We start from the raw sequence: 16171 nt of genomic DNA, 5'->3' as shown, positions 1-16171 counted from the left end.
AATTTAAAACAAGGCAAATGTATTTTGACTGCCAATCTGTGTATTTGTTCCATGTCAGGCTTAGTTGGGCAGCATTTTATTGTATTCCACATTAGGGTTGCAACAAAACACTTATTTTCATTGTCTACATAATGTGTTGACATATTATTAGTTTTGTTGAGTATTGTTTGATGTACAAAATGTACACAATACTGAAAGATGACGTCTTCAAAGGTTTTGTTTCGTCCAAAAATCGTCCAACAGTCCAAAATATACTAATATTAGTTTACATTTGATATAAAACAGAAAAAGGGCAAATATAAAAATATTTTTTCTTAATATAGTAAATTACTTAAAACATCACAGCTTTTTTGATGGATCAATTAGTTCATATTTAATGGACAGATGGGAGTTATGTCATAACTCCCAGATCCATTAAATATGAAGCTACAGCCAGCACACAGCTACCTTAGCTTAGCATAAAGACTGGAAACAGCTAACCTGGCTCTTTTAAAAGGAAACAAAATCCCTCTACTGGCTCCTCTAAAGATCACCAGAGTCCGACTGATAAATCAGTCTCGACGATATCGGCTCATTGCTGATTTAAGTAATACAGAAGTACAGAAATGTCACGCTATAGGTGGTCCACTAGTTTATTTGTAAAACTGTAAAATGTCCCAAATCGAAAGGCATCAGTGCATTTCTAGTTCACAATCACTAAAACAAAAAATGATTTTATGGGAAAAAAATCATTAATGATTCAACAAATGTTTATCTATATTATAGGTTGTGTAAAGCATATCAATATCAGTCGATATATATATCGATAGATCAGATTTTTTAAACTCTCAACTATCAATATCTGTCTGCCTAAAAAGAACATGTCACACCTCGTTTGTTTAATTTACAAAAACTGAAGTGTAAAAAAAACAAGTTGTTGTTTCCGCTTGGTTGCCTGGAAGTCTCGTGGTGATCACATGATTCCAGGAAGTCACTGCACCTGGCCAAGAAGTTGTCCGACATGTAAACTTGTTTTTAAACCACTGTTTTTGTAGATTAATCAAACAACACATAACACGCTAAACAGCTTTGAAGGCTGTGGCTGGATGATCTCTTTAACCTTTGGGCGGAGCCAGGCTAGCTGTTTCCCCCTGTTTCCAGTTTTTATGCTAAGCTAAGCTAACCATCTCCTGGCAGATATGAGATAGGATCAATCCTCTCATGAACAAGAAAGTGAAACGTCAAACTGTTAATCCAGTCACATTTACCATTTATGTTTCTCACTCTTTCTCTCATATCTTTGTACATTTCCCATTGTTTGAACCATCACTCAGTGTGTAACCGGGGTGAAGTGAAGGTGAGCCAAACTACAGGGAAATCAGATTTTAGCGTTGGTGTCTGACAGGAAAAATTCCATTAAACAAACAAGACAGGAAACAATCGTTTCCCTCTTCTCTGTGTCAACTAGACTCCTCAACAAGACTGTCATAATGACATGAATGAATCATCTTATTGCCATGTTTCTGCATCATGCCATCTCACACTAACTGATCTTACACTGCTCGCACTCTTGCCCTGATTTAAATTACATGTAAATCTGTCCAGTCCAAGTGGTTTGTCACACATTATTCCTGTGCCTCGGCCTCATCCTGAAACACACTCGGGCAGTATTTCTATCATCCCTGCAGCTCTACTCAAGTTACAGGATATCAAACTGTATTTATTTTCACTTTCCCTGAGAACTGTGTCGTGCAGTGTTGTTCAAGGTGATGAGCAGGCTGAAAAAATATGTTTGTTGGCGAAGTTGTTTCATTTCAACACAGCGCTGCAGATATAAGATGACTCAGTGGAAGTTTTAAAGAGGACGCCCAGTTCTCTTTCACTGTTCGTTCGAATGCGTACATTTAAACACTCTCCTTGACCTCTAGAGGTTTTGAAATTTAAATAATGCTTGTCAGTCGGCGTTGGGAGCACTTTGTGTTTGCTGTGAAGTTGGAGTTCAGCGGCAGGGCAGGAATCTGCGTCAGAGGCTTCTGAATCAGTACAATAAAGGCAGAATGAACGGGCTGTGACACGTCTCACATCAGAAATATGGATGCCATCTCTCCAGTGATTATGTTTCATCAGCAATGCAGATTTTTCCTTATCTGCAGGAACTTTATGTCAGAATCAGGATGGAAAATTGAGGCTGATCGGTGTTGTTTATTACTGCATATTTGCAAGTCTTTTGGGGCAAGTCCAAGTCTCATGTCCTTGAGGGTATGTCCAAGTCAGTCTGCATGTTTTGTGGCAATGAACATGCTCTGAGGCATTTTGGGAAGAATGTAAGGTGTTAATGGGCAAACTGCAATTCAACCTCAAAGTCTTTCTTTTGTCTGCATGCTGATCATTAAATTCTGGTTTTTACATTTTACTGAAACAAGTCCCTTTAATGCATGGGCTTAACAATTAAATGTTAAAGGTGTGTGACCATAAAAGGCATACCTGATGCTGTCATTTTTTAAGTTTAAATTTTTCATCTTGTGCACATCTTAACTGGTACTGGAAAGGTAAATCAACATGGTTGGACTAGGTGCGGCCAAAAGTGCCAATGGAAAAGCCCTGTAAGACCCCATTTGGTTAATGGCAGGTGGAGCCTGTGTAAATGCACCTAACTCCACCTCCTTCCTGTAAGCTAAAGCAAGCATCAACAAAAGCTACAAGTAGCTGCAGTCCCTCTCTCACAAAAGATGATTTAATAATAAATGACACCTGGACCTGGGAGGCACCGTGTTTGTTGACAGGGCAGCCTAACTCATTTGCATAGTGAAATCTGATCACAACGCAGGCAGAATCGAGATAACGAGGACCCTTATTTACATCAGGCGTAAATACAAAAGCACATGGATCAAATATCATTATCCAGATAATGCATCCTGATACAGAACTCAGGTTAATACTTCAGGTCTACAGCTGTGGTGCAAACTGTTATCAACCTTTAATTAGAGCTGATCGGGTGGAGCAACATCGTAGTTAGCTGATATTGATTTTTACTTTAATTTCCCAGCCAGCTGTATGCACACTTTGCCTGGATAATTTGTCTGAGCTTGAGTTAAGATTAACAGGTTTCATGGTAAATTCAAGCTAAATCCATTCAAAATAATATGATAATATAAAATTATTTTTGAAATAGGAATGTTTGATTTTGTTGAGGCCGGCAGCGTTAATTAAGCTCTGTGATCTTTCTTCAGGCTGCAGTTTTTCTCACGTTGTAAACGTCATCGTAACACGAATCTCTTTTTCCTATGCAAACTGAATACAGTATGACTGTAGCTCACTTGTCCAGTTTCCAAAGCAAAATCATAATTCAACTCAGCACCTCACTGTGTGACAAATGGTGTAACTCATCAGTGATGCTGCTGCTGCCTGTATTCCTCAGGTGGTTCCCGTGTCATGGAAACTGGTTTCTCCCCCGGCGGGACTCCCACGCTCACGGGAGCCGTAACCAGACACCTGCTTTTGTTTTGTTCTGTGCTCTCCAGGTAGATAAAAGAACAGATGAGGGTGGAGGTGGTGGGCTGACGGTGGTGGAGGGGGGTGTGTAGAGGAGGAGAAGCAGGTGCGTCACAGATCTTTGGTTTCAGCTATTTGCTTTCAGCGCAGGCAGGGCGATAAGAGGAAGAAACGGCAGAGGGAAGAGGGAAGTGCAGCGGGGAAAGTTATTTGCCTCTGAATCGAAGACTTTTCCGCCCGGCGCTGCAGTGATAGCAGCTGAAAAGAGGACGGAGGAGGAGAGGGAGGCACATTTACAGGAGGACTACGTCTTTCTCATGCACTCAATCACCTGGACGCTCTGCAGCAGACAGACGTTCATTCATCGGAGATCCACTGCCAGACAGCGAATATAATCAAACACTTAGGAGGACATGAAGACCGGCAAGAAATCCTTCATAGGTAGGTGCCCCTTTAATTCACTGTCTGTGTAATGAGATTGTCTGGGGAATATTGTGCAGCCTCTCAGCACCACAGCAGAGGAGGATGCACCTTGATATGTGCAACTTTCCCTCTTTTGTGGGTTAACATTCTTGTCAACATCCAACAGCTCAGTCATCTCAATATTGTCCCCTTTCTCGCCTATTCAATCATGTGACTATTACATTTCTATGACTGCTTGTGAACTACTCTGTGCCCTCCTCCATTTTGCAATCCCCCTGCTTGCTTTGACGCCGCTTTTTGGCCACACAAACAACCAGAAGCCAAATTGAAAGGCATCATCTGGCACTCCTCCCTCTGCTTTTGCATTGTCTCCTTAATTTTGTAATGTCAAACGCAGAGCCCCTCACCTCCTCTCTGCAGCTGCCTCGCTTTTCATCTCATTTGTCACATGAGAGGATAAAAGCTACTGCTGGGCCTTGACACTGTAACCAGGACTGAAAGGACTGGATGATTTTGGCGTTCAGTGGTAGCCCCGAAAAACAGCTTTGTTCCCACAAACACAGATGGAGAGGCACCGCATTTCCCCTTTTGTTATGGCTCCTAAACCTTAAAGGAATAGTTCCGAAACACGAAAAAAAATTGTGACCATTCGCGTGTCTGTACAGTGAATATGACGCTTAGCTTTGCATAAAGACTGAAAATAGGGGGAAACAACTAGCCTGGCTATATTCAAGGTAACAAAATCTGCCTACCAGCACCAGCTAAAGCTCACTATTTAGCAGGCTATAATTTGTTTGTGTTCAATCTATTCAAATGCTAAAAATGACAAGGTTTCGTCCTGGAGGCGCCAATGATGGGCTGTCAAACTCATGGTGATGACAAGACTCCAGGAATTCACTGTGCCTGGGGAAGAAATAGTTTAGTACATTCCTGTTCTTGTTTTTAAACGTTGTACTTAAAGGATTCAAGAAAACACGATGTATAGGTGGATTGTGTTGCCTTCAGACAGAGCAAGGCTAGCTATTTCCTCCTGTTTCCATTTCTTACGCTAAGCCGAGCTAACCAGCTTTAGCTTCAAATTCACCGTACATGACAAAAAAATAAGGTATCGATCTTCTCATCTAACTCTCGGCGAAAAAGCTAATAAGCATTATGTATTTCCCCAAAATGTCAAGCCATTCTCTTAAGACTGTCACCAAACCTGGATGGTATTTTTGTTTGTGTTTCGGGGTGTCAGCCATGGCCAGATGCATACTTGGCCTCCTCACTGTAACCTCACAAAGCCAGTCCATAAACTTAACTTCACTCATTGTGGTCTGGAAAAGCTCAGGAGGTATTTGTTTGGAATAGGGACATCATGACTGCGCGTAGAGCAAAATTACTTTGGAGGTGACTGGATCATAGAACTGCTCTCCGTTGTGAATAGTTGTGAACTGAATAAATGCACCACTTGCTGAGCTCTCGTCTGTTTTCAAACTGGACAAACAGGCTGCCTGTTTGCGAAATTTCTCTGAAAATATCCAGAGTGAAATCATTTCCTGAATAAATTTCAGCCACATTTTGTTTCAGTAGTTGCTGACGAGACTCGGGACATACAAGACCACAAATTGACAGCCAGTTAAAATTCATAAAACAACGGCGCTCGTTGTTGTCTTCACCTAAATCAGTTCATTAATTTGTTTTGATTTTCAGTGGATGATTTCCAGATGAATATCTCATTGTGATAACTGACCTCATGAGGTTTACGCTGGATTTGTAATGCTATCAACACCCTGCTCACCACAGACCGGAACAATTGAATAAACTGGTGGTGGCTGTGCAAGTGTTCATTCCATTTGTGCTGGTTTGAGCGCTTCTATAGAGGCCAAAACTCAAACAGGCACATAGACCACAGCTTAAATGTATTTTCCATACGTCATGTTTCATATAATCACAATGCAGGCCGTAAACAGAGAAACGGGAACTGCATTCAAAAGCGGATGTCACCACTATCCACTGATTCATAATGTTTGCCCTACATGGGAGGTGCAGTGACTGAATGAGAGTCTGGTGCGCTGAATGAAAACATCTTCTTTTATCTGCTTCCTCTCGACTGCACAGTTTCAGTAACGCACAGGAAACGTACAGCACCGGAGCAGAAGTATGATGTTAGCTAGAGGTAATATCTGAGTGCATCAGGACAAAGCTCCTCTTATATCATGATGGTAATTATAGCAGTAATAGCAAGCCCATTAATTTAATTAATTGCAGTTGAAAATAGGCAGGATCATCCCTCTTGCTTGGCAACAAATTAAAGTCATGCATCATTTGTAATAATTTGGCAGCAGTATGTGCCTGAGCCAACATTTCTTTCCTCTTTTTTATCTGATGAAGCAGGCGTATGAGCAGCCATCTAATCCCCACAGGGAAAATAAAAAAACATCTCATCTCCCGCCTGGGAATTCAGGAGGGAAACAAAGACGGTTGTAATTCTCACTCTGGTTTCATGAGCCAAAATCTGCTCCCACTCGCTGGGGCCTGAGGCTGCACTGCGACGCTATCGGACTGGACCGCCACCTCCGGTCTGCATCTCTGCGGTTCTCTGTATGAGTAATGCTAAGTGCCAAGAGTACGTGAGAGAATGATGCAGGCGGCAGGCTCAAACAGAGACGAGGAACTAGAGAGAGTGATGTGATTTCTGCACAGATCTGTTCTCGATTGAGATCAGAGGCTGATAAAGCAGGCATGACTGCGTGGGCGTGAAACTCGCGAGGCCGTGATCGCTCCTAAGAGCTGGTCAACAAGACCCACACCGTAATTAGAGATCCTCCATCCTCATTAGCCAACAGCCTTCCTGTCGGCCCTACAGATGGTCACTGAGGACCTGCTTGGCTGTGTGACTCATTCACCCACATTCTGCTGTCTCCTACCTACTACACTGGAAGCAGGCAGAAGTCTCAGTTCTCATGTAGAATAACACCATCATATTGGAGTCCAAGAGTTTAACATCCAATTTTCGGGCAAATAAGTACATGACAACCTAAGAAAGATCCAGAAGGTCTTATAACAGCAAATTGTTCTGAAGGGATTTCCAGAATTCTTAAAGACTTTTCTAACCGCCTGGGTGTAAAAATATTTAATCCACTGTAAGATACAGTAGTAAAGATTTTTATCTTGTTTCCCATGTTGCACCCCTTTTTCTTAATCCAAACAAAGATGGCAGCTGCTCAATTGGTACATGAACCAGATGAACAAAGAATATAGACCGTTACACAGTAATGGAGTGGGGCTAAGTACTTTTAATCAAGTATTGTATTTAAGAACAATTTTGACATACTTGTACTTGTACTGTACTTGTCTATTTTATTTCCTGGAGCTTTATACTGAGTTTCAGCACCAAACATCAGACAGACACAGTTAGCTGCTACCTGGTGAACATAGCGGTGCATCTGTCGGCTAAAGAGCCAGATATTTCCCTCAGGAGATGGTGGAGACCAAAAACAGAGTTAAAAGAGAATGAATATTGGGACTTATTTTCAACAAAATGACTCCAAATGAAAGTTGCTCTGTAACTGCTCTGCTGGGTGTCCTCATATACAACAATGCAAACATATTAACTTAAAAGGTGATGATCAGGTCAGTGTGTTCACAACTTATTTCTACTGCCTCGGAGTAGTGAAAAAAAATGTTATTGCAGGTTTAAGGATTCTGGAAATACTTTAAAAACACTGGTAATTCTTGTTAAATGATCTCCTGGGTTTTGGATGTATCGTCTGGTATTTATTTTCCAGAAAAATCGGATGCAACCCAAGAGGAACATGCTGGGGTTCATTTTTAAATTCTATTCACACACCAACCTGCAGCTCCAGAAAGGGCCTGTAGTCATGTGGCACCACACTGAGCCTGGGGAGTCATGATCGACGGCACCCCGTGAGAGTTGGAAAGGCTTTTTCCTGGATGTGCTGGCAGGTGACTCACATGACTGCTTGTCAGCGAGTGGAAGTGCTGCCTGTCTGCTCTGCATCAATCACACCGCTGGGCGCAGCGACGGAAAAACATGGCTGCTTTTGGGAAGGTGCTAAATGAAACCTGATTAATCTGGCACTAGAAAGACATTTACAGAGAGAAAAACCGAAAGAGATACCATCTCTGATGCACGTTCAGTGCATTTATTGCGGTGTGTCTGAAACCTCTACAGAACAAATGTTTTTCTGCAGCAACAGGAAAGGCTCTAAGCAGACTGACGTGAATGTGAGACTCGTTTCACACTTCAGCATCTGCGTCAGTTTACTCATGCAGAAAAACATCATTCAGATAAAGGGGGAAATACCAGTTTAACCAGCTGCGATTTGCTCTATAGCACCGACTTCCTGTTCTGATCACTACAGAAACAATACAAATCAATGACAGCCGTAACGGAGGAATTAACACTGTTTGAGGGAACTGCCCGAGTCAAGTTTATCCCTCTACATGTCACAAGAGATGGTAACATGATACACTTGAATAATTGAGAGAAAGACAACATGAGGTGAGGAAAAAGCCCCTCGCAAAGCCTGGGAGAGGTGTCTTTGTCATGCAATGGGATCTGTTGTGTTTCTGCGTGTAAACAGAGCTGAGGCCGAGCTGCGAGTGTTCGCTCAGGTATCCAGGGTATGACATGATACGCTGCTACATGGCCGTACGCCAGCCAGTTTCTGTTTGAGTCCTACACCACAGATAAGCCACTTAACTTCCTCTTTCGCCAATAAAAGAAGTAGCAGCCCAGTGAAGTCTCACTTCCATTAAATTCAGCATGACTGTCACATGTCAAACTGGGGACAAAACCCAGGACTTCCCCGCTGTCAGAGCTCAGCTGAACGAATCTCTAAGGACTTAGGCTGATATTTTTATGAGCAGTGCTGGAACAAGTACCCAGATGCTTTCCATAAGTTAATGTAGTACGGCTTGATTAATTGATCGACAGGCAAGCAAAGCTGAGCCAGCTAGCTGTAACTAAGCTATGCTGCATGGATTTGGAGTTGGATGCTTCTTGACGTTAGCTGATAAGCTTTCATTGTTTAGTTTGTACAATTTTTTTTTGTACAATTTTTACTTAGTTTGTACAGTTTTTATCTAGATTGTACAGTTTTTACTTACCTAGTTTGTACAGTTTTTATTTAGATTGTACAGTTTTCTTATTTATCTCTTTTCTAATATATGTCCTGTCACAAAGGGTTGAAGAGTAACGCAATTTCGATTCTCTGTTTGTCCTGTACATACTGCAGAATTGACAATAAAGCTGACTTTGACTTTGACTTTGACTAAAGTAATTTGCAAATGGAAAGTTAGCCAAGACTTTGCTGTGTAGCTAGCTAGCAATTCATTCACATAAGTGAGCAAGCTAATGTTAGCTAACATTAGCGAGCTAAAACCACAACATCACAGAATATTTTGCCGAAAATACTTTGTTGTTGTTTGACTGAAAGTCCAAAAACCAAGGATATTCAGTTAAAACAGAGAAACGCTGCAAATTCTCACATTTCAGAGGCTGGAAACAGAATGTTTGGCATTGTTTCACATTTTTTCTTTGAGAAATGGCTAAAATTATTAATCAGTTATTAAAAATAGTTTGACTCTAATCAATTGATCGACAGTCAACTTTAATAACAATGCGTCATATTTTATATGTATTAAACTCTTAATCTGTAAGGTAATTAAGAAAAGCTGTCAAATAGCCCTAATTGTAGTGGGTATCTCCCTCTGATAAACAGTAAAACATAAGTGTAAGGTAGCACAAACAGGAAACACTGGAAAGTACCTTATACGTGTACTTCAGTACAGTTCTTTGCTACTCCTTACCACTGTAACAGAAAGCTGCAGTTAAAAGAGAAATTTTGCTGTCATTGTTGTCTCTCTATGGGATAAAACACTCATAAACAGTTCTGAACACTCATCCAAAAGACATAATTGCTCTGCGAGCGATCCAATGACACTTCATCAGCAGACACCAAATAACCTCCAATTTAAAATCACTATCGCTGACTGGAAAATTTGCTATGCGGCTAGCTCTCCTCCTCAGGCAGTATAGCTATCTGCATTATGGCACAGTTATGTAACTTACAGGGTTAGTGGACCACATCTTTGACAGATGGACTGATCACTGATTCGGCTTAAAGCATGATGTCATGTGTAATTTCTCTGAATTTATATAATTCTGCCTTGCAAAGTCACCTTTATAACCCTGACCTCACCAGCCACAGAAATCCACTAATTTTTCAGAATGTAACACATGGAGATTTGTGGAAATTGCATGGATTTAAAAAGGGGATTGTCGATGCAGAATTGCTATTTTTCTTTTCTAACCATGCATTTTTATAGCCTTATTGTGTGGGTCACCACGATCGGGAACTGCAGCTGTGGCAGAAGCTGAGATGCAGCAATCGTGACATACATTTCTCCACACCCTTTCAAAATAAAATGACTGCAGGTGGGCTTGGGGGCAGTCAGATCCAGCTGGGGTCTGCATGCAGTGAAGATACCACATAAAGAGTATCAGCTCTGTTCCTGCGATTGCGGTTGTTTTGCCCACTCTTAATAACTGACTTTAATCTCTTTGTGCGCACGGTGATCACAGTCAGTTGGAGCTTTTCATTGAGAGAAAATGATGAAGAGGAGGGGGTGGAGGTGGTGGGAGAGCTCACCTCCCCCCTCCTCCTCCTCCTCCTCTTCCTCCTCTGCAGTGAGCTCTCCTCGTCATCCCCCGCCTCCTACAGGCAGAATATGGCTGCAGCGGAATCCCGTGACGTCACGCCCCAGCAGTTGCCCAGGCTACGCGGATGACGACAAGTGGGCGTCGCTTTCCAGCACCACGTGCTCCGTATATATGAGTTGGCTGGCTCGCGCAGGGAGCAGCGGCACTTCGGAGCGGCGCGCGATCGGCAGGGCTCGGCGCTTTTGAATCGGACACGAAGTGAACGAAACCTGAGCGTTAGAGGACCAGAGAGGGACTGATACCGTCTTTTTTTTCTCCGTGTTTATTTTGGATATTTGTCTCTCGCTCAACATGGCTGTGACCGAGGCTGGATGCGATCTCACTTACTGCAAAATGAGGGGAATTGTCGCCGTGCTCACCGGTGAGCGACAAAAACAATTATAGCAATTAATGACTAAAGCTGCTCCTGTATTGATTAGTGAAACAAACTAAGCGTATTTATTAGCATGTGCTGGCTAGTATGACAAACATAACAGCTGCCAAGAGATGAATTAAACCTAATCGCAATGTGCTTTTTTTTTTCTTTTTTTTTTTTTTTTTGCTGTACTTGTATAGAAATATCATATAAATCGCTTTGAATTAAGTGTCACGGGAGAGAAATCTGCCAAATAATCTCAAAATTGGTTATTTGTGCTGTGGTGACAGTCTAGGATGGAAAATGCTTTGTTGGCCGGCACTGTTGGTATCTGAATGAGTGACCCAAGTGGTTGCATAACCTATAAGCCCGCAGCATTAGAGGTCCATGCAGAACACGCAAATCTACCCTTTAACAGGACATGTGGGACTCAAAAACAGAGAATTACAGCTCTAACATAGACATTTTCCTCTGTGATGGAGCATCATCTGTGGTGAACGATGCTGTGTGATGCTGATGTGAATTCTTCCCCCCGTCTCTCCATTTGCAGCTTTCATCAAGGAGAGAAAAATGGGGCTGAATGACTTCATCCAGAAGCTGGTGTCTACCCCACATATCTGCCAACAGTGAGTATTCTCGTTAAAAAGATATTCCACCAGGGATAGGTGTTGGATGGAAAATTGGCCTTAGAATGTGGCACAGGGAGCATCACTGGGCACCAGTTACTTCCTGGCTCTAGTATTTATTTCTGATCACAAGCCCATTCATGAGCAGTGTCCAATCCAATCAACCACCTGAGTTTGGCAGGACATTCTGCTAACAGCATAATCTGCATCCAAGAAGCCAGGGTAAGAATAGTCCTTTCATGACGAGCCCGTTAACAACCCCTCCACTGCCTAATCACCAGCAAATCCTCTCTGTCCCCTAGACGAGGATAAACCGGTAATTCAGTTATTACATGATACGTGGCTCGTCCCATCACAACGTCCTGACCTCCAGGTTGGGGTCTGGTGCTGTGGAAAAGTACCTGTGTATGTTCCCTTAAGACGCTCTGTAAGGAAAGGGTGCACGAGCTGGACCGCTGAGTCCTGCAGAGCCGCCTGAACTGTCTTATTGTGGGTCAGAGGCTTAAGCTTTTTCTCAGACAGGTTAGGCTGTTACACCCTGATGAGCCTGTCCTAAACTACCTGTCTGGGTCATCTGCACCCCAGCAGGGAACATTCATTCAGCTTTTCAGCCTCACAAACTGCTGTAGAGTTCACTTTGCAACAAAATCCAAATGAAGTTCATATCCAACCCTTAAATCTAAATAGACAATAACAGCTGGCACCAAACTCCATCATGTAACCAGCTCTGTTTTTTTTTCCCCCAGTGTTGAAGTCAACAACTTCCTGAAGATTGATGAGAATCAAAACGAGGAGGTTGAAAATGACGAACTTCCTGAAAGTCCGGTAAGCAGAAACTGTTTTCTGTGTAATCAATGTTGTTTCCAACCTATGGCAACATATTTATAAATACTCCCTTTTCATATCTCTCAGATGTGCCTAAATTCACGAAGTTCGCTGGCTGAGGACACTCAGTAAGTACATTAAAATCTCTTTATTTTCAATGTAGTCGGCAACAACTTTGTAAAATACAGGTTACAATAAAAATCCTAATCATCTATGTGTTTCTCTACATCAGGATCAAACCCTGTGATTTTGACTACCTCAAAATCATCGGCAAAGGCAGCTTTGGAAAGGTGAGCCTGTCGAATGTCTCTTTTATATAAATAATTTCTCTTATCTGCTCGTATCTGTAAGCGCTGCAACACCATCACTGATGCAAATATTTGCTCTGTTACAGGTTCTGCTGGCTCGACACAAGGAGTCCACCAAATATTACGCTGTCAAAGTGCTACAGAAGAAAATCATCATGAAGAAGAAAGAGGTAAGCCTGAGATTCATGACCACACATACACCTAAATTCATTCCCCTTCTTTTTCATAATGTAAAATTTGAAAGTGATGAATACAGCTTTATATTAACATCTACATTCCTTCCAGCAAAAACACATCATGGCTGAGCGCAGTGTGCTGATGAAGAACATCAAGCATCCCTTCCTGGTGGGGCTGCACTACTCCTTCCAGACCACTGACAAGCTGTACTTCGTCCTTGACTATGTCAACGGCGGAGAGGTGAGTTCAAATCTCACAACACCCAAAAATCAAACGATAGACGAGAATCAGGTCAGAACATCAAAGCAAGTTTCCACTTGATGTTGACAGATGTTTGTCTGCTTTCTCTCCAGCTGTTCTACCACCTCCAGAGAGAGAGGATCTTCCTGGAGCCTAGAGCCAGGTTCTACGCTGCTGAAATTGCAAGTGCACTTGGCTACCTTCACTCCCTGCACATTGTGTACAGGTAATGAGCGATCCGACAGTGCCCCCTAGTGGACATTTATTAACACGATCTGTGCTGAACTGAACTGAAGAAGTACCTTTGAAGCTTTGAGTCATTATTGTAAACGCTTTCTTCTTCTTCTTCTTCTTCTTTACAGGGACCTGAAGCCTGAGAACATCCTGTTAGACTCACAGGGCCACATTGTCCTCACAGACTTTGGCCTCTGCAAAGAAGGTCTTGAGGCCAATGGTACAACAACAACTTTCTGCGGAACGCCTGAGGTACAAAACAAATGTTTAGGCTTTCATACATCCTCATTTTCAATAGGGAAGAATCCACCATGGACAAATTCTAATTGTCAGACATGGCTTTACACGTTCTCTTTGTTTTGCCCACAGTACTTGGCCCCTGAGGTTCTCCAGAAGCAGGCGTACGACCGCACAGTTGACTGGTGGTGTCTGGGATCGGTGCTCTATGAGATGCTCTATGGACTTGTAAGTTAAACCTGGGACTTTATGCCTTTTGGTGCAACTCTAGTGCTTGTTCATGAATTAAATAAACTTAATGTTGTTGTTGATGCTTTTGTTTTATAGCCCCCATTCTACAGTCGCAACACAGCTGAGATGTACAACAACATCCTGCACAAGTCTCCTGTGCTCAAGCCGAATGTCTCAAATGCAGGGAGGGAACTGCTCGAGGGGCTCCTGCAGAAGGACCGCACCAAGAGGCTGGGAGTCAGGGATGACTTTGTAAGTGTGCACAGCTGACCCTTAAGCACACATAACAAAGAGAGCTGTAAGACCACACATACACCTAAATTCCGTGAAGCGTGAAGGTTGTTTTCTCTCGGTCTCCTGATCTATAATTTCCTTTTCCTCCAGCTTGAACTCAAGTATCATTCCTTCTTCTCTCCAATCAACTGGGAGGACCTGATGGCCAAGAAGATCACACCCCCCTTCATCCCCTCAGTGGTAAGTTCAAACTAGGACTACAGTTGATGATTTTTCATTATTGATTATTTATCGATATAATGTCATAAAATAGTGGAAAATGCACAGAGGCCTAAGTGACAACTTCAACTCATCAGTCGAATTAACGGTAGAAAAAAAAATATTCAACTTACAATCACATAGTTCTACAAGTGACAATTATTTTAATCAGTTGATCAATTGTTTGGGCCATAAAATGTCAGCTAGTAGTGAAAACTGCCCATCAGATCTGAACAGATCCTTCAGATGTCTTGTTTTGTCTGACCAACAGTCCGAAACTCAATGACATTTAGTTTAGTGTCATAGGAGACCGGAAAATATGCACATTTGAGAAGCTAGAACCAGTAAATTCCAAAAAAAAGTTGGGACACTGTGTTAAACCTGATTAAAAACAGGATACAGTCATTTCCAAACAAACTGTGTTTACTGACAACAGTTTCCTGAAGTGTTCCTGAGCCCATGTATTAATCTCCTTTATCCAATCATGTGTTGACAAAGAGGTGAACCTTGCTCCATCCTCGCTTGTGAACGACTGAGCCTTTCCAGGACGGCTCTTTCATACCCGATCATGATACTATCACCTGTTATCAATCAACCTGTTTACCTGTGGACCAAACAGGTGTTTTTGGAGCATTCATCAACTTACAGTCTTTTGTTGCTCCTGTCAGAGCAAGCATATATTTACACATATCAATGAAGTTGATGAGGTAAACATTAACTATATTGTCTTTGTACTGTTAGTACATGCACATTTTATTTATGTTTAACACAGTGTCCTAACGTCTTTGGAATCAGGGTTGTTAAACACTGAAGAGTGCAGTGGAGTCACATTTAGGAAGCTGGAACTGGTGAACGTTTGCATGATCAGTGACTTAAACAGTCAACCAATTATCAAAACTACAGTGGTATAATGCATTACGATAAACATCCATTAGTGTCTTGACTACATGTCTAATTCCCGTCCTTCCTGCTTGGTTTCACAGAGCGGTCCCACAGACCTCCGACACTTTGACCCCGAGTTCACCCACCTGCCTGTGTCCTCCTCTCTGTGCACTGACACCCTGACTGTGACCAGCAGCATCAAGGAAGCGGCCGGAGCTTTCCCAGGCTTCTCTTACGGGCCTCCAGCTGATCACTCCTTTATGTGAACGCCAATATCTCTGCCCTTCTGTCCAGGGAACTCACTAGAAACAGGACAAAGGTTCTGGATTGAGAGTCTTATTTTGACTGAGGGACCCCTCTGGAGCAGCCTGTATCCGGGACGTTACACAGCCTGATAAGAGGATTTAACTGACAAAACGGACACGAATACTGGGGGGCAGATCTTGAGCGATCTTGTGCATGAAAATTGTACAGATGGGGACTCTCATGTTACAACACCACTGGCCCTACTCTTCTGCCTCAACCACCTAAGATTATAATATGTGTGTGCCAAGTATGGATGCACTCTGGGGTCATAAAACATCGCTCTCTGAGGGCTCTGGACCTCACAGCCACTGGTGAAGTGACATGAAGAGAAGTGCCTGAGGTTCGAAAGGCAGTTTGGACGGCAGCAAAAGCGTTATCAAAAAAAAAAAAAAAGAAACAACAAAACCATTTCACTTGTTTGGGCTTGTGACCTGAGCGCTAGCTGTTAAGGGTGATGCCTTCATTACATGTCTACATATGTTAAAACTGTTTTTGTTTCAAAGTTCCCAATGCGTTGTTAATTTCACGTCAATGCTCAATTGCACTTGAGGAAACAAGGGTCAAGAAAAGTGAAACATTCTGCTTCAAGCATTAGCAACTTTTGGTTTAGACAGCTGCATATCTTTTTATTTTC

At 42.4% G+C, this 16171-nt stretch overlaps 1 protein-coding gene across 2 annotated transcripts; it reads left to right on the top strand.

Moving 5' to 3' along the window:
- The first annotated feature begins 3663 nt into the window (after positions 1-3663).
- On the top strand, positions 3664-15913 carry si:ch211-195b13.1 (STKc_SGK domain-containing protein). 2 transcript variants are annotated; one of them, XM_041954905.1, is made up of 13 exons: positions 3664-3912; positions 11530-11605; positions 12352-12430; positions 12518-12558; positions 12663-12720; positions 12825-12908; positions 13024-13155; positions 13269-13381; positions 13518-13641; positions 13759-13854; positions 13954-14109; positions 14242-14331; positions 15333-15913. In XM_041954905.1, the coding sequence occupies exons 1-13, from the start codon at positions 3885-3887 to the stop codon at positions 15495-15497; spliced, it is 1242 nt and encodes a 413-aa protein (XP_041810839.1). In that variant the 5' UTR covers positions 3664-3884; the 3' UTR covers positions 15498-15913. The 2 variants fall into 2 exon arrangements, with proteins under 2 accessions (XP_041810839.1, XP_041810838.1); XM_041954904.1 differs by lacking the exon at positions 3664-3912 and adding an exon at positions 10776-10985.
- The last annotated feature ends 258 nt before the right edge of the window (positions 15914-16171 follow it).

This window comes from Chelmon rostratus, chromosome 16 (genome assembly GCF_017976325.1).
Source record: "Chelmon rostratus isolate fCheRos1 chromosome 16, fCheRos1.pri, whole genome shotgun sequence".
Classification (NCBI taxonomy): Eukaryota; Metazoa; Chordata; class Actinopteri; order Chaetodontiformes; family Chaetodontidae; genus Chelmon; species Chelmon rostratus.
This window is presented reverse-complemented; position numbering and strand designations above follow the sequence as displayed.

Bases quoted from the DNA above. Each gene is read 5' to 3' on its own strand.
- si:ch211-195b13.1 (XM_041954904.1), top strand. From the start codon at position 10,916: ATGGCTGTGACCGAGGCTGGATGCGATCTCACTTACTGCAAAATGAGG. The intron at 13,382-13,517 runs GTAATGAGCGAT...TCTTCTTTACAG, and splicing joins TCCCTGCACATTGTGTACAG to GGACCTGAAGCCTGAGAACA. The intron at 14,110-14,241 runs GTAAGTGTGCAC...CTTTTCCTCCAG, and splicing joins TGGGAGTCAGGGATGACTTT to CTTGAACTCAAGTATCATTC.